We start from the raw sequence: 22,404 nt of genomic DNA, 5'->3' as shown, positions 1-22,404 counted from the left end.
TGCATTTTAGTTTAGCTTCTTGTCAGTCTTGTAAGGAAATGCTTCATTCAAACTGAGCCCCAATCATTCAAATAAGAGCATTTTATTCAAGGAAGCACATTTGTCTGATATATGCATATCCTTGTCTGTTTTGCTTGTTGGTTGGATAACAGCACCGAAACTCAGCTGTTAGGAGAGCCCATGTTACCAGGGTTGATTATATTCTAGTAAAGGTAACCACTTGGGAGCCCATATCCTTCCCATCTGCTAATCCTCACCTCGTTTGCACCATGAACTACTTGGAGCTCCTTGTGCCTCCTACAATATGTGGGTCATCCCTGGCACCTTTTCCAAGTGTCGAAACGCCAACACTTTGTGTACTCACATGGTAAACGCAGACAAGCTGGTGTTTCTAAACTTGGCTCGTCCTGCTGCCTGCCGCCCTTCTTTCCGTCTAGCCTGGCTAAGCGCGGAGTGGCAGTGCCAGGGTGACATCCTATCCCATAATGTCCTGACTCACTTATGGCCCAGTCAGGCTAATGCTTTGTCAACCTAGTTCTATAGCACAGCGGCATTACTATTTTGTTTTAAAAAAGAATAGATGAAGAGAAAGACAAACTTCATTCATAAGACTCATTAAGGGAGGGAGATTTAATGTGATGAATGAAATTCAGTACGCCTTCTGCAGTGGAATGTTTGCTGACCTAGCTGTTTATGCATCATTAGCTTGTTGCACCTGTCTTCTGAATGAATCTGTCACAGCTCTGCCCGCAGTGTCTAATTCACTTACTCGGCTCGATGCTGTTTGCCAAAAAACAATGAAGAGTGATGACCTGCTCCGGGGAGAGCAGCTCATGATCCAGCGCGCTGCTACAAACTGCATTGATAAGGGACCGTATCGTCACCACCATGTGACTCTGGGAGCCTATGAGAAAAATCTGGAGCCCAGTTTCATTCACTGATTCAATCATTCACCCTCTTTCCTGCTGCAAGGTCGAGATGCTGCCCCAGCATCTCCCCTCCCCCACTCGGCTCTGCCAGACACAGATAAATGTGTACGCACATACTCTTACACAATGACCCTTTAGCGTATTTTACTCTGCAACAGCCTAGCTATGGACAGTGACTCAGATCTATGCGGCACAATTGTGACGTTATTAGGAGTGTGTACAGTATACTGTTACAATCTGTGTGTGTGTGTGTGTGTGTGTGTGTGTGTGTGTATGCTATCACCCATGTTTTTATGATATTTGGCTTTATTTTTAGGGTCGAAGCTCTTTTTTTCTATTATTTTTATAAAATGTCTATTAATGCTAGTGTTGCCTTATGTTTTGAGTGAAATTTAAGGCCAAAATTATGTTTTAGATTTTTTTTCCCCACTAGCTAACACTACCGTCCATTACTTTTTTTTCCTACGCCATAGTGCAAATTGTAGGTGAGAAACAACCCACATACATTGCTCACTGCCATTATTCAATATTTACTGGAAAGATTCTCAGAAATCTTCAACAGCATTTACAGAAACCAGTGAACATGAGTTTCATCTCATTTATAAAACAGTAAGATTTTGTCCTAGTGTTGGCAGAACATTGACTTTGCCAGCTTCTCTCTTTCCTTTACTGTAAAGCAGGATATCAATAATGCTGCAGTTTCCAGTAACTTGTGACCTAGGGAGAATTCCTAGGAATGGTTTGTTCCTGTTTGGAGAGTAGTGATGAGTAGGGCAGTTATGAACAGAGTTGATCTTTAATGTTTAAAAAGATATTGACCCTGTCAACTTTTCAAACTAGCTACATTCACTGGAAGTTCAACTTTATAGGGGCTTATTTTTAAATCCCTTTTATTTCAAGTGTGTTTTATTCAATTAGAAATGCCTTTTATCATTTCTGAAACTAGAATCATTCACAATTAGGTCTTCTGTAAGTAATTCTCCTATTTGTGTGTTTTTATTGTCAGTAGCATTTGTGTCTACAGGGCTAAAGCTAAATAGATTTGATAAGTCACCAGACTTTAATACTTGTTTTCAGTCATGTGGCAAAATTGTTGTATAAGCAATTCCTTTTTTTACGAGCTGACAGAGTTAAAGCTTAATCTGAGAGTTGTGTCATATGTATATAATCAGCATTCCTTTTTCTTACTGTAAGGACTTTTTGACAAGCTACAGATGGCTATCCTGCTGCTTTTAATTCCCTGGTGCGCACGCACATATATCCCGTCATGCATGCCTAACCTAGCACTGCAGTCAGCATATTGCATGGCCCACCAAATATTTAGGACCTTACATTTATAGAGGGGCTACAATGGGCTGATTGTATAAATCTATGTTATTGTATGGTTTAGAAACTGAATTGCATTTAACTCCACTGCGGATTTGATACTCTGCTAAGAATGAACGCCAGATATCTGACAGCATGTTAATGTTTTAATGTCAAACTATGATTGAAGGCATGTCAATAGAATGATGTATTTTGGGCTATTCTTGCAGAACAAGAGCAAAATCCCAGGACTTCTTAAGTAAAAAGTCTCATCTTAGGTTTGTTCCGGGCAGTTCTGCCATTACAAAGCCCACTATAGCAGTGAGATGACTAGAAGGAGAGGAGTGGGTGGTATGGCATGCAGAGACCAAACATTCTATTGTTGCACTCCTCAATCAGTAGCTTGTTCTCCCTCCCTCCCACCCAACATCCACCTAAGCCCAGAATCTTTATGACCTGATGGGTGGAGAACTGTTTGAACTTGGGGAAACCTTCACTTACATTTCTTTCTTTCGATGTGACAGCAGTTTAAAATCATTAAAATATATTTTAATAAACAGTTTAATACAGTATTTTAAAGCACTTAACAAATGCAATAGTGTTTATACAGTACTATATCAACACTGGAGTCTTTGTCCCTGTAGAAGCTGTTGAACTGGTTGGCCTGGCCATGGTGGCCATGGAGGGTTGCATTACAGGATCTTTCCCAGAGAGTGGTTTACCTACAAACACAGGCAGCTCCCTAAAGCTCTGTTTACACATTCGTTTAAATGGGTGTTTAGTCATAGTGAAACCCGTCTTTGTAAAGCCTAATGGACCAGAGTGAGGTCCTGCTTCTTTCCATTGTTTGAAGGATAATGAGACCCAGCTGCGACTCCTTTTGATAAATCAATAGTCAGATAATCACTGTTAAATATTGACTGATCACAAAGACATCTCAAGTGCCAGTTTTATGGCCTAACAAAAGCCTTGATGTTTCTCAGAATTTAGCTTTATCCTACAAAATAAAATTAGGTAGGTCATTTAAAATTAAAATGATCTGTGGTCTTGTTTAAAGAAGTGGAAAAGCAAACCTGTTTTAGTCAAGTAAATAAAATCTCAGGAATTAAAACACACACACACAGAAATAGTACCACCCCTAATACCTTGATAAACAAGTATAGCCTGTCTGAATTGGATCCTGCTAAATGCCCTGTACAGAGATATCTTGTGTAGTTAATTTACACCAGTGTTTTTTTCATATTTCCCTGAGCATTGTAGTCAGTTTAGCTGAATTTCCAAACTGCTTGCCCAGTTCCTTTCCTCCTACTCTCCCCCAATTCTTGTCGATGACCTAGATTGGAGTTTATAGCTCGGCTCTCTGAAATGAAAACCAGGAGGAATTTTCCTTCTCTTCATGTGCTGTTCGTTTAACCTCCTCATTTCTATCCTATTCACCTCAAATAATGTAAACATGCGAGGCCTTTTGTGTCACCACCATTATTTTCCAAAGTGAGTTGTGTGTCTGTGCCAATCTATCTCATGAATGAACGTGACATTCTTGGTCCTATAGCAAAACTTGCTTACTAATCAGTAGGCGCTCTCAAATGTACTTTTGACCCCAAATTGACAGCTTTTCTAACATCTAATTATGCAAGAAACATGACCAATGTATTATTCTAATTTAAATTGACATGTACATGGCAGACAATGCCAACCAGAAACCTTTATGTGACTGGGCAGAGTCCTTTTTTTATAATGCTGTTTGAATCTCAACCCCTGTAATGTCAGTTGCCTGAGGTGGTTTGTTGGAACTGGATTTTTGCCTACAAGCATTTGTTAAATGACGTCACTCCCCCACCAGCAACAAACACTCGAAAGTAGGTTTATCAGTATCTGACGTCAACGGCAGGGTGTAGTTGTAATACAAAATGTATTGGGTCATCGGAGGAAATATTGGAGCGCAGCTTCAGAGAAACCCTTTCCCAGTTAACCACTGAGCCATTCAGCGTCCCCAAACTCATATTATGAGTGCAGATAGGGTACTCGTAATACATTGGAATTTGCTATTCTTCGTTATTAGACACACTTATGCAACCAAAACAGCAAATTAAAGTACAGAAATATACACAGTAATGCTAAAATGTTACATGGGTATTTCGAGTGTTCTATGGAGGATATTGCATGTATCCTTTTTTGCCAAAAGAATATCGGATTTTAAAGTTGGGAAGAGCTTGCAAACCTGTGCTTTGGACACAAAGTCATCATTGACTGAGCTCCACTACGGCTTGTGGTCAATATCAACAGAAAACCAGCTACTAATCCTGTCTCTTTGGGGTCTATAAGAGGATATCTCTACTAATCTGTAGCAAAAAACTGTTTCTTTAGCCAGTCAGCCTGGTTTCAACACAGTTATTCTGATTAAGGACCTGTTAAAACAACGTGCCAGCATTCCACTATCTTCTGGCTGCTGCTATCTAAATTCTGCTTGTTTGCAATGTCCCTTATGTATTTGTACACGACTGATTCTATTGCTTTTAACAACAATATGTCCTTTTCCAATCTTTAAACAGCCTGCCATGTTATTTGTTTTTGCTCAAAATATAAAACATATCACTAGATTATAACTTGGACCAAATGTGTAAGTCATCCTGATTCATTTGTTTGTCCTAACACTAACTAAAGGCGTACTCCAAATGACTAACAAATGGTCAAACCTATGAATACAACATACCAAGTGGTTTTCACAGTCAGTAGTTTCCCTCTGAATACTTAGGGAACGCAGCCAGATACTTTGCTGTGTCTCAGCTTGTCTTGTGTTGGTTTGCCAGTGTGTTTTATATCATCTTTAAGCTTTCCCCTCTAAGCACCTTAATCTTAAAACTGCCCAAAATGTTCCCATGTTCCCATTCACCAGAAAAGCCAGCTGATAAAAATAGCAGAGGCCGACCCCTGGGCTGCTGTTGTGTTCATTGCACAACTGTTCTCATTTGCTCCAGAGATGGGAGATGCTACCAAGGACGTAGTTTTTTTCAGTTGATATTGGTCCCAAGAGACCTATAGACCCAGGGTTTGTATTAGTTGATTGGTCCTCACCTTATTGAAAAGGAATGGGATTTGTCCAATGGATTTTATATTATTGCAAAAAAACAAGAACTGCAGCAAACACACATTTATGATATTTACATGCTTTGTTCAACAGGATATCCTCCACATATTGACACCACTTACTAACCCTAACCCCAGAAGCATACCAGACCAAAACCATTGATCTTGAAATGGAAGTGCTAGAATGCTAACTTCTATGCGGATCACTCATTCCTGCACCATTCAATATAAGGAAATGGTACTATCTGTGGTACAACACGACCAGGAAATGGAACTAAAAGTATAAAAAAAGAAGTATTTTTTATTCAGGAAACTGAGTATTCTTGTGTGCCATTTTGTTTTGGGCTGATGACACTATGTTGAAATAGCAGAACCTTCACCATCAAGTTGTTGCATGTCACCCCGCGGCTTTTAATGTTTCTTGTGAACAGTTGCATATTGATACAAACATTGCATCAGAGCTGTTGTTATGTTACCAAAGATGTGCCTTTGGGAAGGGTGTTTCTTTAGTTCCATCCAATCCAGTGCAACGTGATACCGTATTGCAATATATTGGTGGACCCTTCTCTTACCACAGTCAAGTTTCTGTCATGCCACCTCAATGTGCAGTAACAGAATGCTTAATATATAGACTGAAAACATTGTCTTTTCTCTCGATTGTAAATATGGCACTTCTTCTTTTCCATGAAGCTGTTACCTAATCTCCTATTTCTTCACTCTCAATATGTTGTGTTGTTGCTTGTCTGGTATTAATGACTCATTATAACTAGCAACCTGTCCCTTATACTTGCCAAATAGATTGATACTGATACTTAATACTACAACTTCTCAGAAATCTTGGCTATGTACCCTTAAAAGTGAAACCAGGTGAACTGCTGATACACCTAGTGCGAGCTCTTGCTCCTTTTTGTTATTTGGTCTTAATGTTACTTCTAATGGCCTTGTTTTCTTAATTGACATAAGGGTTAGGTGATTTAATTGTATATAATGTAAGACAATATAGTTTTTTCAGACATGTTACCATACTGCTTATCTTTTTACTGTATATATCTTGGTGTACAGGACCATGACAGTCAAAATTACAAACCATTAAGCCTGATTGTTTAATGGCCATGTTGGACTTTTTAAAGGTTTTTTCCCTCAATTTGATAAAGTAGGCTACTGATTTTTAAAGCAGCAGCCAGCAACTATTTTCTCAGTCAAATAGTTTGTTGGTTGTTTGGTAAAAACAAACATAAGAAAATAATGAAACATTTCCATTGCAATTTACCTAGAACAGAGTCAGTACTATTCTCAACGATAGTCAACGTATGTTGAAGAGAAAAGCAGCGAATCCACACATATCAGAAACTACAACCAGAGAAAAATGATGAAGAATTCATTGATTATCAATTTAGCTTCAGCTTAATTATCTCCCAGTCAACTCATTCATTAATTGACTCATATTTTCAGCAGTACTTGATTTGCTAAAGGTGAAGTTGTGAATTCTGTTCTTATCCTGTTCCTGTTTTTGTTTTGATTTTGCTTGGAGTTATATTTGCCTCTGTTTTTCTTAAAGCCATAAACTAAAGCCAGATAATAGCTGGGCTGCCTGCCAACGCTCTCGTTGTCTTGCATTTTATGCCTGTAAATATGCACCAGGCAGCCCTTTGTAATCTTAAATGGTATTATGCATCGCTTCGGAACTCTTGGGTTTCCTGGATCTCCCTTCCTGGAAAAAATAGGCCATTTTTTTCAGTACCCATGCCACTATCCACATTGTCTGCTGTCCAAAGAGAGAATGTTTTCTGTGTATGCAGGAAGGGATTAAATGACCATGTATTGTTTCAGAATTTTCCCTTGTGCGCCCCTGAAAAGCACATACAACCTCCAGCCAAATTCCAGGAACCTGTTATTGGTCAGTTGAGGTGTGTCAAGACATACCATTTCAACACGGAGAGTTGAGAAGAACGATCCTGCAGACTTTATTACTTATGGTTATTTATTTAAGTTAGCCTGGATAAATATGTAGTTTTTGCTTGTTTAAAAAAAAAAAATCATATAGATTGGTGCAATGATGTTGATTTTGGGGGCTTTTTGCCTTTAATCGGATAGGACAGCGTAGAGTGACAGGAAAGTGGGAGAGACAGTCGGGGTGGGATCTGGAAAGGACCACGGGTTGGGAATCGAACCCGGGTCGCCGGCGTACGGTGCAGGTGCCCCAGCCAGTTGCACCACGGCCGGGGCCAGTGACGTTGATTTTTAAAGGCAGATGTGGAAGTTACAACCTTAAAGGCTCTTCCAACCAAAGCAATGGGTTTTTGAAAGTTCAGAAAATAAGATCTTTGAGAAAAACACACGTTCACTTTACCCAAACATTTTCGTAAACACATTTGCCAGAAGTAATAAGCTAACCTTGGTTATAAACAAACTACATCACGGTTGCATCGCTGCGCATCGCCATCACTAAGCTAAAGTTCAGTGTGATGACGTTTAGAAGTTTCATAACGTCACATGTTAGAAACCCGCTGTTTTTATGACACATAGAAGCTTCGGACATTCACAAGTGACATGATACATAAATTTGGACAGCCTAGAGAACAAATTCCATAATAATTTAGTATGCCATCCATTTAGCTGCAAATAAACGGCTGTATCACACATCTGTACGTGGTCATGCCCGCAGACCAAGTCCCTTAGCTGGAGGTTTGGGTATATGTGCCCAGTTTAAACAAAAGTCTCCAGTTTAGTCAGTTTCTATGGCCTCAGTGCATGGAGTCTTCAAATTGAAACCCTAAATTGTCATATTTAAGTCTGGATGGAGTCGCATTCCAAATAATTACAGTTCACTGCATAAAATCTTGTGGTCTTTATTTGCAAATATGGAGCAGTTGTCCTGCTGAAAACCTATCAAACCCCTGTTCATTTTCACTATCAGAACATTCTGCACAAAGCAATAAATTGGGCTGTTTAAGGTATTCATTGGCACTCAACTTCTACAAGTTATCTTACCTTAGTGTTACTGCCAACAGTAACCATGATGATTTTACAAGAATTAGTGGTCTAACTAGATTTGTTTCATTGTTGTGGTGTAGTTTTTTTAAGCATGTTACACTCAGTGTGTTGTGCATGACCAAAAACCTGCATCATGTCCAACATCGGCCTAAACAGATCAGCTTCAAAATCGGTCATGGACATGTCAGCTGTGCTGTATGCATGATGCCAGGACTGCTGAACCTACTGATGATACCCACTCAGACACTGGCTGAGTTAACATCAACCTGCCAACATGAGCCCTTCGCTGGTCTAGTGCAGTGGATTGATGGAATCGCTGGAGACACCCCTCCATATCCCTTCAAACCTAATGTTTGTATTCTCTGGAGAATTGCCGGCCGTGGCGTCTCTGGGGACCTTTCACCCATCCGCGCCTGGTTGCTTCCCCCTTTTTGTCGCCTACCCCGATCCCTTCACCACTTTCCTGTCCTCTCCATTCCTACCGAACAAGTGCATTAAGACCAAAATAGTTTAAAAAACCAGATAAATTTATGTACCTTCATCAAAGTAAATGTTCGATTATCTACCTATTTTATGTTGTAGAACATAACATTACTATTTTGGAAACTTGTGTTAGTCACAGATCTTATTTTAGGCTTCTCACCACAAAGGATTTTAAAAAACCATTGACCTTGAGATTAGGGAACTGGAGGTGGTAAAAAGTATTTTCTGGGTTTTAGGACTCATTACTGCATCACTCTATTGTCATATTATTTTTTAAATGTATATTTATTTATTAACCTGGTACAGTTCATATTAATTAACATTACAGCTATCCTCTACATTTATACATTTCAGAGTTGGCTAATTTGGATCAGCCTAGGGCAGGTTATTACAAATTAGTGGAGATAATGTTGTCCATACAACCATACAGCACCATACTGTACTGCCCATAAATACATTACAAGAGAAGCATTACTCACATTAATCTGTACTGTGAGTCATGCCCGCAAAGGACGTCACAGGACGACGTGTGACTGAATGAGGGTTGATAATGTGTCAGGAGTAAACAGAGTTTAGTTAACAAGTTCTTATGTAAATAGCACATGTGCAGGGAGTACTTTCAACAGTTTGAGGAGACAAAATGTGTATTCTCCAGCAGCGTTAGTTAGTCAGCTAAAGTTTCAAATAATTACAGTTCACTGTCATTTTAACAATCATTTGGTCTCTCTGTATTTTTGAAAAGACAAATATGGAGCAGGCCCTTGCTTCCCTCTTTCAGGAATAACCTGGTATCAAGATCCTCCTGTTTTTTTCCACTAATCAGTATGGTCATTTGCAGTGCACAAAGGGCAGATAAAAGTTGGGCTGTTTATTAGGTTTGTCTTTTATTGAGCAGTACAAGGCTCTGATAGAGGGTTATTTTACCCTTTAGTGGTTTACTGTCTCATAATGTAAACCCTATGTTTTTGTACAGTATGAAATCCTATTGTGTTTATCTACGCATTTGTGGTTGAGTTTGTTGTTGGTGTATGGTTGTTTTTAATGTGTTTACACTCAGTGGTGTTGTGCTGACGGCAGTACAAAGCCTGCGCTCAGTGTTCCAGAGCATCGGGGCTGAAAAACAGAGCTCAGCATTCACTCGGGTCAGTGGACAGTGGGCAGCTGGGTGGCTCAGTAACCCTGGCAGTGGTATGCCAGGAGCTGCTGAACCCTACTGACTGCCTACTCGCACACAACAGCTGCTGCAGCAGCATACTAAACAGTGAAAACCAGGCCGCAACATAGCCCCATTTCTGGTGCTCGGTCCTTAGTGCAGTGGATGCAGGTTTGAATCCGGGCTGCGGCCCCTCCATGTGTGTCACCCCCTCCATATCCTCCTTTCAAACCTTAGCTCTCGAATAAAGTCTAAACTGGCCAAAAAAGTAAATATATAGGCCCCGGCCGTGGCGTAACTGGCTGGGGCACCTGCACCACACGCCAGCGACCTGGGTTCGATTCCCGACCCGTGGTCCTCTCGGGATCCCACCCCGACCCTCTCTCCCACTTTCCTGTCACTCTCCACTGTCCTATCCGATTAAAGGCAAAAAGCCCCCAAAAAATAACGTTTAAAAAAACCAAAAACAGTTAATGTATAAGCAAAGTAGAACTGTTCGATACGTATTGTTTCAGCATCGCAGGACGTAGGTGGTTGGCAGATAAACAAGTCAGCCTCAGCTTGAATTCAGCCTTTTTTTCCAACTTGAAATGCACACTTGCACTGTTCATGACTAATCCTGTGTTTGCCATTTATGAACAACAGTCCAGTCCAGTTTCAGAATGTACTGCATATATTTTTAAACTTCTCAGCAGGCAGAGTCCACGGCTGCCTCCGGGATTCTACTTGGCGTCTTAGTGACGGCTACTTGATATGGGAGTCCCACTATCTCTATGCCACTCTAGGTCTTACAGTTGTGACTGCCAGCTTTACAGCACCCCTTCCTGGGCCTAGGAATGGTTGCTACACCCTCTCTTCCTTGACTGTTCCTTCCTGGCTTGGCTTTCAACCAGTGAGGACTGTCATCAGTGAGGGAGGTCTTTGGTAATGTCTTGGGTTCAGTTTCAGTTTGTTTATTTGTACCCCTAGGTAGATTTGGTTTGCAGATAAAAGACAAGGGATCCATAATGACACACATTCTAAAACAACACAGACAACAGACTCATCTAAAGTACGCCCTGCTCCGTCACATCTAAAAACATTGACACAAACAATAGTACAAACATGAGAAATCCCAAAAAAGTTAATAAATAAATGGGCATTGCTTCCATAGCATCTGTGTGACCCTGCTAAAACTTGAACCTGCTATGACACTAACTCAGCCAACCCAGACAGTCTTGTGAGCATTGCTTGCTCTTTCAGTTGAGCTCGCAAAGTCTTTCCCTGCTTTAGTCTCTGAGGCACGGTTATCTTCTCCATCTCCATTGAGGAAGGGGTAGATTTCCACTGCAACATTCCCCTCAGCTTTTGTTTTTTTAAATGTCTGCTTCACTGTTCCTTTTTTAAAATCTCATTATTCTCCCCCTTTGGTCAATTACTCAGCAAAAAAGCATTCTTTCATATCTTAGAAACTAGATTCTGGAAAGAGTTTCAAAAATGAAGAAAAACGCAGTTGGGTTTTTCAGGAAGGATATATGATACAAGAGTCTCAGGCCAGTTCAGCGTTATCATGAGTCTGCCATCTCCAGCCAACTGTATCACAAACATCAGTGAGTTTGCTGTTGAGTCTAGCCTGGTGCTTAGATGTTCCTGCAACCACGCAAAATCCGCTACACTATGAAGAAGAGTAAGAATATTGCCAGCCAAAGCCCTGTTGCATAAGAGCAGAGTTTGCCTGTGTGTTGCTTTCATGCGAACACTTAATTTGGAGGCACGGTGTGACCCTTGGTCACAGCAGCTCTTATTGTTTATTAATCCCTTTTTTGTAAAGGAATGAAAAAGTGCTTGAGTTAAATGTGGGCCAGTGAGAAATTTGGAGTGGTGCAAAGGGAAGGGAGATTTTGTTGTGGTCTCTCCTTTGTTTGCTGAAGCTATTCTCTGCCCACCTATTCACATTCTCCAGTCCCTCTTGGCTCAATACTTGCATTCTTACAGAGTGTGCAAACTGTTTTTTAATGAATGTTATATAAACTGGAATTACAAGAATAAAAGCGGTTTGGGATTTCCATGTTCCCTTTATTATTCTGTAATATATGTTGTGCTTCTACTGGGAGATGTCTCCATGCTTTAATGTTCAACAAGCTCCTTATTTTTCTCATACTGCCTGTGCTGCAGCACCTCTTTTCACCCTCTGAAACCAGAGCCCAGTCTGCTCTGATTGGTTAGCCGGCCGGCTCTGTTGTGATTGGTCAACCGCTTAGAGATGTGTTCCAAATTTCACACCTCTAAGCAAATCCCGTAAAAAGTTTTTGAGTTCTAGCTAATAAAAGTGCAGGTGTTACATAATGATATCATTATGTTGCGGAAGAAAACAAAGGAGTCCAATGGAGGCGTTTCAGGCAGAGGGGGGAGTGTGTCGGAGAGAAACTCTCTCTGGAGGGATCTTTGGATTTGACCATTTGCAGACCATTTGCATTCACAACAAACTAGAGTAAAATAATCAAATAAGGTTGCATTGCTGGCTAAATTAGTTTTTTCTATTTTGCTGCTCTGTAGAAAAAAGATGTTCAGATTGTTATTATTATAGACTGCGCAGCAGATAAAGGAAGTTATTGAAACCTTTTTCACTTTCCCATGACTGAAACTCAAACCCTAAAAGATATCCTCCCAGATAACAAACCATTGTGTTAGCTGACAATTCTGCTTCCCTTCCCTTTTCAGGCTTATGAGCGCCGGTTCCCCACCTGTCACCTGATCCCCATGTTTGTGGCGAGTGACGTGGTGGAAGAGGAGACCAATGAGGACGGCTCCAACACCCGAGTACAGCGCCGCTGTGCCCTGGATGTTGACGCCCCACGCCTGCTCAAAAGGGTACGTTGCACATAAGATCGTCAACTAATGGGCGTCTCAATTATAGCGTTGTAGAAGGAGTTTTCTTTCATTTTCAAATTGAATACAGGTAAGAGAAACACGAAAACGTCTCACCAGCTCACACACACTAAAAAACATACTCACTGCATTAACTCGGTCAACTGTTTGATACACCCAAGAACCAAAAACACACACGACATACAGGTATATCCCGGACAGAACAATTGTTTCATATAATCCCACACTTTAAGAAATTGGCTTCACAATGTATTTTTAGAAAACTTAGTTCAAGAAGACTTCTTGATTAAGCTTTACAAATAAGATTTACCCAACAGACTCATTGTAATAATTATCTGTGGACCATTTCAACCCAGAACTAAATCTCAATATTCTAAGGTGTGAATTCATTAATGAATATTAGGTTGCTTCAGCTAATTTTGGATATTAGTCCACAAAATTGCTAGCTTGCAACTCCCTTTCACAGCTTGAGAGTATTAAACGATTCTTCAGGTTATTTGAATTTTATAAAATACATTTGCGTGTTCATTTATGGCTGCATGTATCGTAGTTCATTTGAATAATACCTTTTTGTTGGTGTCTGGTTTCTTGTAACATGAGTTGTGTGTGCTTTGCAGATTGCAGGTGTGGACTATGTGTACTTCATTCAGAATAACACGCTCAACCGCAAGGAGAGGACACTTCACATCGAGTCCCATAATGATACCTTCTCCAACAGGGTCATCATCCATGAGACCTGCTGCTATTCGGTCAGTGGCACACACACACCTCAGTGCCTTTTTAAGTGCAAAAGCAACACAAATACTATGTATATTTCTTCTAATGTCAACGTTATGGAAGAAGTATACGGTACAGCCCTGCAACCCATTGAGATTGACAGAACCACACACCTTTTTCCCACAGACACATGAGCAAACACACACATGTTCTGTAAAGCTGCTGTTGAGCTGCTAACACAGCCATTTTAACGTTTGTGTTTCCTCTAATCTCTTCGCTGCTTCCCTGCACAGAAAGCCATGTTTAGACTAGCGCTAAGCATTTTGCTTGCTCTTTCTCTGTGAATTATTCATTCTGCAATGCTGCACATTCCCACTGAAGGCTCTGAACTTCTGATCCGACACCAGCATGTCTTCCTCTTTCTCCCCGCGGTGTGCGTAACTCTGACTTCAGATCTGCCGATTCATGAATGGATGTGCTCTAAGTTAATGAGGTCAAGCACATCCTATTAGCCTCCAACCAACTGTAGTGCTAATTATAAGTCCAAGGCCGCACAGAAGTTCTTATTGTGTGCTTTAGCACACTGCGAACAGTTATTGGGTTGGACAGCTCAATTAGACGGAGCTAATGGACCAAGCGTCATGGTGCCCGCACAAAGCCTTCAGGAAGCATTCAACTTTTTTTTCTTTAGTTCTTTGAAAAGTTCCTTCTAATCACCAAAGTTATATTTAAATATCTATCTGCAAACTTCAAACACATTGTGAACATCTAAATTCGGCAATGAGTTGTCATGAGCTTCTTGATCCAAAAGCTGAGGGTCCTTAATCAAACCTTCTTAGTTGGTTAAATCATTTATATGAACACAAGACAAAACGACTCATTGATGAATAATTTGAAACTGACACCAAGCAATCTGCTATATAGAAGACTCTGTTGGTACTATATAATAAAACACTGGGTCCGGTACCAGTTGGACAGTACTGTTATAGAGCGATGTGTTTCCCTTCAATACTGTCTTTGACCACCAACCACTCAAGTAGCAGTTTAAATCCATGTCTGTCCCAAATCATCCTTATTTTATCCTGTTTTGACATAATAAGCACGTTAATTCTTGAGCTTTGGGCAAAAATATGTTTTATGAGTTCACATTTACATCCAAAATCTAATCAGTTCATCTTCAAAGCCAAGTCAACATTCCTGCCAGCTTTGAAGAAATTCCTAAAATTCCCATGTCAAGTAGCTCCTGAGATTTTGCATTCATAACCCGGCAAGGTAATGCCTTTACTACAATCATTATACCTGTGCTTTGTATTACTTTACATTTTTCAAACCTGATTATATGCTTACATTTTGCCCAAAAAGCCACATGTTCTATTTGACATTGCCTTTCAGAACCTTCAGGCTCCTCACTGCGTAAAGGGCTATTTCTGTACGGACAGACTGACGCACACACACACACACACACACACACACACACACACACACACACACACACACACACACACACACACACACACACACACACACACACACACACACACACACACACACACACACACACACTCCCGCTCACAGTGCACAGTGTGACAAGTGCCACATTCATGCGTCATCATCTAGTGAGCCTGGGTGTGTGGTTACCATGGTAACCTGTGCATCTTGCTCCTGCATGTGTATACAGTTTACTATAAAGGGTTTGTTTATGCTTTGGTCTAGGTTCATCCGGAGAATGATGCCTGGACGTGTTTCGAGCAGACTGCCAGCCTGGACATCAAGTCGTTCTTTGGCTTTGAGAGCACCGTGGAAAAGATTGCTATGAAACAGTATGCCAGCAGTATCAAAAAGGTAACGATCAATACAGTTACACATGGCTTTTGTGCTTTCTTTGTACCCACACACAGACACATTGGTTGGAAATACAGCAATATGTTGGGTTTTTGGAGCATGAGTCAGCCTGCCTCACGCTGTAATTGCAGAAATAAGCTTGTATAATCTCTTTGACTGGAGAGGGGTTTTCTGCTGTAGACCCAGTGAGTCATCTGCCTTCATTTATGACAGATGTGTGGAATGCATTCTCTATATTTTCCCCCTGTTTTCATAAGGCATTGAAATTCTAAATAATAATAATAAAACATTTTATTTTCAAGCGCTTTATCAGGTCCTCAAAGTAGAATAAAAAATCTAGCTAATAAAACAATATTTAGCACAGATTGAAAGCCTGTCTGAAAAGGTGAGTAGCCTTCCTTAGTACACATAAAGATAAAATATCTTGAGTGACTTTGGTCTTTATACCTCACTGTAATCTCATTTCCTTGAATTCACAGCCTCTTCTGCCATTTCCGCCTTAATCCTCACTTTTCTTCCCCACTTGTGTTCCTCACAGGGAAAAGAAATCATCGAGTTCTACCTGAAGGAGCTCGAAGATGAAGGGATCACCCAGGTGCCACGCTGGACTCCCTCCTCCCTCCCCCTGCCTGTCTCTAGACCCACCAGCCTCTTCACCAGCTTACCTGTCCCCCCGAAACCCGCCATCACACTCCCCATTTCTATCCGCTGCCCGTCGACGCTAAGGACAGCAACTCTCAGGACGACAAGCAGGACAGCAGCACACTTCAGGCCGACGTCCTGACAGAGATCCTGACGGGAACACCTGAAGGTCTGTTTCAGAAAAAAACAAAGCCTCATTGTTAAGTAAAGGATGGGATGCACATTTGCTAGAAAGAAAAGTTAAACCTTAAAAGGTCTTAGAATGACAGAGAAAAGGCAGTTATTGACCTGTTGTTGTGTTTTGTTTGACTCGATGCTAATTTGAGGTGTTGTGGGTGTTTCAGATAAGTTGGATGCGGACTATATCAAACGCTACCTAGGCGACCTGACCCCCCTGCAGGAGAGCTGTCTGATCAGACTTCGCAAATGGCTGCAGGAGACGCACAAGGGAAAGGTAACTGTTTTACCTTTTTTGATATGTTGAAATCAAACATAATTGATCGGTGCAGTGGTGACAGGTTTTCGTTGGCCGAACTGCAGGTTAGCATCGCAAAGGGCTCCCTGGACAAAATGAATTGGATTTCCATGATTTTATCTTAAACAGGATAATGTCCACATATTAACACCACTTTTATGATTTACAAAGTGTTAATGCAATCTCCAGAAATAAAAAGCTGACGTTAGGCTGTACACCAACTAAACACGATCCTATGAGTGCGCGTCACCATCGCTAAGCTAGAAATTCCCTCTTGCAAATTATGTCAGGCATTGACTGACATAATTTAGATCTCATAAGCTTGTGTTAACCGTTGACCTTATTTTAGGCATTTAACAAAAACACAGTGACTTTGAAACGGGGGAACCGAAGGTGGTAAAATGCCAACTCATATTCATGTTTTAGGACTCTAAAGCAATTTGTAGCTATGACTAATTCAGAAGCCTTACTGTCCACTAGGAAGGCCACAGTGAGGACATTTTCCCACTGGTAACTAATCCTGTTACACCACCTGTGTAAACCATTAGATCAGACATTTTATTGTTAGGGAGAGTTTCATTCTTTTTTTACCAAACGCTCTCTCCTTCCTGCCCAGATCCCAAAGGACGAGCACATACTGCGCTTCTTGCGTGCCAGGGACTTCAACATGGACAAGGCACGGGAGTTCCTCTGCCAGTCGCTGACCTGGAGAAAGCAGCACCAGGTGGACTACCTGCTGGAGACCTGGACCTCACCACAGGTCCTCCAGGACTACTACACTGGGGGCTGGCACCACCACGACAGAGGTAGGACCTGACGGAGGGCAGCAGTGTGTGCATTGAATTAAAGGCTAAAACTGAAAATGGTCAAATCCACAGGTACACTCAAAGACAGTTGAACATTAAATTAGTTTAGATGATTCACCCCAAATTGGGAAATTGTTTTGTCACAGCAGCATATTAACAGGCATTAAAAATGTAATAAAAGGAAATAAGAATGAAACATTAAATACATATTTCAACAGTAGAAAGGTATGAGTATATAAAAAATACTCAATATAAAACATTCAGAATAAGTTAGAAACTCTATAATACACCTATTAACAGTGGATACTATACTTTACTTTGTACATTTATATTGTATTTAATATTCCATTCATTGCACTATTATGTATATAATATCCTGCTTTATATATCTTTTCTCTAATGCCAGTTTATTTTTTCTTCTTTTTATTTAATAATAGATATATTTTCTATCCCTTGTATTGTATTATGCTGCTGCAACACAAACATTTCCCAGTTTGGGATTAATAAAGTAATGCTTATCTTTTACCTTATCTCTTATAAAAGTGTGCAAAGTAGTTGCACTTCTTCAACTCCATTTTAATGCAGTGCGGTAGTGAAAGTACAATATTGAGGTTTTTGAGTGGGGAAAACCGACAATCTGGTTCAGAAAAATAAATCTATGTCGTACTTATGGAAATACACGTACATTTATGAAATCCATTTCAGAGCTGGCTTTACTTTACTTAAGGAAGATCTAGGTTCTTATAAACTCTACATACACATGCAACAAGCAACCTTCAGCCATGCATGTCAATTAAACATCGGGCCAATATGTCGGCATTACCTAGCTACCCAAATAGCTCACACACAATGTCTCATTCTTCATGTTGATGCATGCTGTGTGTTCCTAGTTTACAATATAAATCTTATTTAAATCACAAACATCAGTATACAGTTTATATTTCCACTTGACTTGTAATGATATCAACCCATATGAAAGCATTTCTTAGTGAATTATTGCGTGATAAATAAATGTATGTATTCCTCGTCCAGATGGTCGGCCTTTGTACATCCTGAGGTTGGGTCAGATGGACACCAAAGGACTGGTCCGTGCTCTTGGAGAGGAGTCTCTGCTCAGACACGTACGTAACACAAACCCCGCCTTTGCTGTCGATAGGTTTATAGGTCAGGCAGCTGGTGGCTGGATTACAGGTCAGGGAATTAATGAACCCTGGCGTGCCATGACAAGTGTATCAACAGCAGGATGTAAACGGTACTGTACATGTATAAATAGCCTGCTTATTTCTGATGTTGCACACACTGTTACTTCAGGTTACAGTTACCCAAATGCACTGACTTCACGATGTGTCTTTTCAGGTGCTTTCTATTAATGAGGAGGGCCTGAGGCGCTGCGAGGAGAACACAAAGGTGTTCGGTCGACCTATCAGGTAACTCTTCTGTCCAGATCAGTGTAGAGCGGAGCAGAGCAACAGAAAAATGAGTAGTCAACCACAGTCTATAATTCTGCCTTCTCAAGTTTGTTTAACATCTTTGACTTCATATTTTATTTTACACAATTTACTGACATTTTATTACAAAACACATTTTGATTTGATATTTGTCACTATTCATTATTATATATTTAAGAAGGGACAATGTACATTTAAGAGACCCCATTATGTTTTGAGGTTGTCCCTTTCCTGTAGTGTGTTATATAGGTATTTGTGCATGTAAATGGTCTGCAACGGCTAAAATCCCTGTGTTCCCTCTAGAGGGAGTTTCTCTCCCACAATAAAAATACAAATTGGAAACCTGAAAATGAACATCATATATCATCTTTAATTAACATGAGCACTTTGGTTAATCATGTTAATGTGCCAGATTTAGCATAGAGCCTTATCTTCATCTGCAGTGGCTGGCAGGTTGATGGCTTTAAAAGAATATATGGTATTTGGCAGCCCTCTCTAACAGGAGGAGGTGACTGGGATAAGAGCCAGCAGGAAGGCATGCAAACTATTAATGGCTGTCCTGTTAAAGCCAGCATAGATGGGAAAGGGAAGACGAAAGGGGGGGTGGGGGTCCAGAATTAGTAAGTGTTGCTTTCACCGCTCAAGCTTCACTTCAGAGTGAGAGGTGCTAAGTGGTCGGAATGAAGCAGTGGCCTGTGTGTGGACTTCTTTGGTGTTGCCTTTGTTTGTGGGCCTATGAACTGGACTGAATTATGCTGGTGTTGTAACCCAACTGGACTCCTCATTGAGCGGAGTACTGTAGATATTGAACTCACCAATAATATTATATGAGTTGTTTTCCCCCATTGAACACATCTGAGGAAAATTCAAATTGATGTGTGATTTATTTGTGTATGATTTTGTCTGATTTGACTGAAATATTTTTCTAAACATTTTGGATTGTTATTTGTCAGACCTGACTCTGACTGGCACCCCACTTAAAATACGTAAAACCCGCTATGTATTTGTAGCTGTAATCCTCTCTCCCCCCTCTCCCGTAGCTGCTGGACGTGTCTGGTGGATCTGGAGGGGCTGAACATGCGTCACCTATGGCGGCCGGGGGTCAAGGCGCTGCTGAGGATCATCGAGGTGGTGGAGGCAAACTACCCTGAGACACTGGGACGGCTGCTCATCCTGAGAGCGCCCAGGGTGTTCCCTGTCCTCTGGACCCTGGTAAGGACCAGGAGGGGGGGAGCTTAGGAGCACACATCATCTAGCATGGACTTCTCACACCACACGGTTATATGGATTGGAAAGATGTGCGCTTGTTCTTCAGAAATGAAGATAGGGGTGTTGTTTTTTATTACTACACAGTTTAGCTATGGGATTTTTTCTTTGGATTATAGCAGAAAATAAGAACTATCTATGATACCCCCACCCCTCCCATTTAGATATCATTATACGGCTCAATATACCAGTATATTACGTTAAAAATAAAAATATAAAAGACTGAAAATGTCCGTATTAACGAACAGTCTGTACAACAAACACAGATCCTGCTCTCTCTTGTTCTTGCTTTAACTTCACACACCTTTGCCATTGAATAACTAGGAGGCAACCAACTAAACATATCCATATCTGCCTCTGCTCTTAGGTGAGTCCATTCATTGATGAGAACACCCGGAAGAAGTTCCTCATCTACGCCGGCAATGACTACCAGGGTCCTGGAGGGCTGGTGGACTACATCGACAAGGAGATCATCCCTGACTTCCTGGCAGGAGAGTGCATGGTGAGTGTCGGATAAAGAGTACAAGTCTTAGCTTATCATTAGGGATGCAATGGTTGGTAGACTGAAATCGAATACAAAAATAGCAGAGAATGCTGTGCAGATCAGTCTCATAATACACATGCACACAGAAGGATTCACACTTGTATTTCATGATCCGCACAAATGTTTTTCAATGCACACACAAATGTGTTCCGTTTCATATACATGTAAATAAAATCCAAATACAGAAAAAAGTTTGACATGTGTATTTTTGATCCACACATATTTGTTTTCCGTGTCAAACCGCTGAACCTGCACAAACCGCTTTCCGTGCATGGATCGCTGCGTATTCGTGTGTGGGTTTTTTGAGACTCACCTAATGCTCACCCGATTCGTACTTGTAATTTTTTCCATCTATAGCCAATCAGATGTCTCCTCCATTCTAAGCCAATCACATGAGCGCCCCCACGAGGGTATGATTTCTTGTGTTCGTGACGTAGCGCTTCATGTATGCATTTTGTGCTGTCCGGAGCTGATGGGTCAACTTCAACATGGCGTCTAGCACAAGTGTGAGTGATAAGTGACTGATTGGCTATAGATGGAAAAAATTACAAGTATGAATCTGGTGACCGTCAGGGGAGTCTCAAAAACCCTCCACACGAATACACAGCGATCCATGCACAGAAAGCGGTTTGTGCAGGTTCAGCGGTTTGACACGGAAAACAAATATGTGTGGATCAAAAATACACATGTCAAACTTTTTTCAGTATTTGGATTTTATTTACATGTATGTGAAACGGAACACATTTGTGTATGCATTGAAAAACATTTGGGTGGATCCTGAAATACAAGTGTGAATCCTTCTGTGTGCATGTGTGTATTATGAGACTGATCTGACCCAATATTTAAAGACCAGCTTGGCATTTAAAAAACTATGATTGACAATTTTCAGACATTTAAAAAACCAAACGATTAATCACGAATTAACCAAGAAAATAATTGGCAGATTCAGAATCAGAATAGTTTAATTATCCTGGGATTTATTGGGTTTATCGACAGTTGCTCTCTATTAGAATTACACAAATAAAAACAAATATTTATCTGAAAACATAAGGGGAAAGAAGTTAAACAGGGACTGTGTAATAAAAAGAAAAAACCCAAATAAAGATATTTATAAAAACATGAAGTTAAAGCGAGACGTCCAATACAAAAATAAAATAAAATGGAATACACATATTTATACAAACATAAGAAGATAGCGTAAGGATGTGCAATCTCAAAACAAAATAATTATATTCAGAAAAAGATATGAAGTTAAAGGAAATATCCAATAAGAAAGATACAGCGGAATAAAATGTAATACAAATACTTATATCAATATAAGAAGGTAAAATAAGAATATGATAATATTTATAGATACATAGGAAATGAAAGGGAAAATATCAAATCAAATATAATGACAGTATTTATAAAGTGTAAGAGGTTTGAGTTATGAAAGGAACGTTTAGTGCAGCCCTAGTTCTGAATGTGTACTTTCAGAGAAACTGATGACCTTCACTGACCAAAGTGTGTGTGTGTGTGTGTGTGTGTGTGTGTGTGTGTGTGTGTGTGTGTGTGTGTGTGTGTGTGTGTGTGTGTGTGTGTGTGTGTGTGTGTGTGTGTGTGTGTGTGTGTGTGTGTGTGTGTGTGTGTGTGTGTGTGTGTGTGTGTGTGTGCGCGCAGTGTGAGGTACCAGAGGGCGGCCTGGTTCCTAAGTCCATGTACCGCACAGCCGAGGAGCTGGAGACTGAAGATGTCCGCCTGTGGACCGAGACCATCTACCAAAGTGCCAGTGTCTTCAAGGGAGCGCCACATGAGGTGAGTCTGCACGCACCACAGTGAGAACAAAGATGGAGATTCTGTGGCGAT

At 40.6% G+C, this 22,404-nt stretch overlaps 1 protein-coding gene across 1 annotated transcript in view; it reads left to right on the top strand.

The window, feature by feature from the left end:
• si:dkey-237i9.1 (SEC14-like protein 1) overlaps positions 1–22,404 on the top strand; it is a 36,117-nt gene that overhangs the window by 6,000 nt on the left and 7,713 nt on the right. Inside the window, 12 exon segments of the mRNA XM_063883600.1 lie at positions 12,652–12,801; positions 13,437–13,568; positions 15,250–15,378; positions 15,917–16,082; positions 16,085–16,189; positions 16,365–16,474; positions 17,112–17,301; positions 18,334–18,422; positions 18,658–18,728; positions 19,790–19,961; positions 20,383–20,517; positions 22,219–22,353. Of these exon segments, the coding sequence (XP_063739670.1) occupies positions 12,652–12,801; positions 13,437–13,568; positions 15,250–15,378; positions 15,917–16,082; positions 16,085–16,189; positions 16,365–16,474; positions 17,112–17,301; positions 18,334–18,422; positions 18,658–18,728; positions 19,790–19,961; positions 20,383–20,517; positions 22,219–22,353 (1,584 nt within the window).

The sequence above is a fragment of the Eleginops maclovinus genome, chromosome 5 (assembly GCF_036324505.1).
Source record: "Eleginops maclovinus isolate JMC-PN-2008 ecotype Puerto Natales chromosome 5, JC_Emac_rtc_rv5, whole genome shotgun sequence".
NCBI lineage: Eukaryota > Metazoa > Chordata > Actinopteri > Perciformes > Eleginopidae > Eleginops > Eleginops maclovinus.
This window is presented reverse-complemented; position numbering and strand designations above follow the sequence as displayed.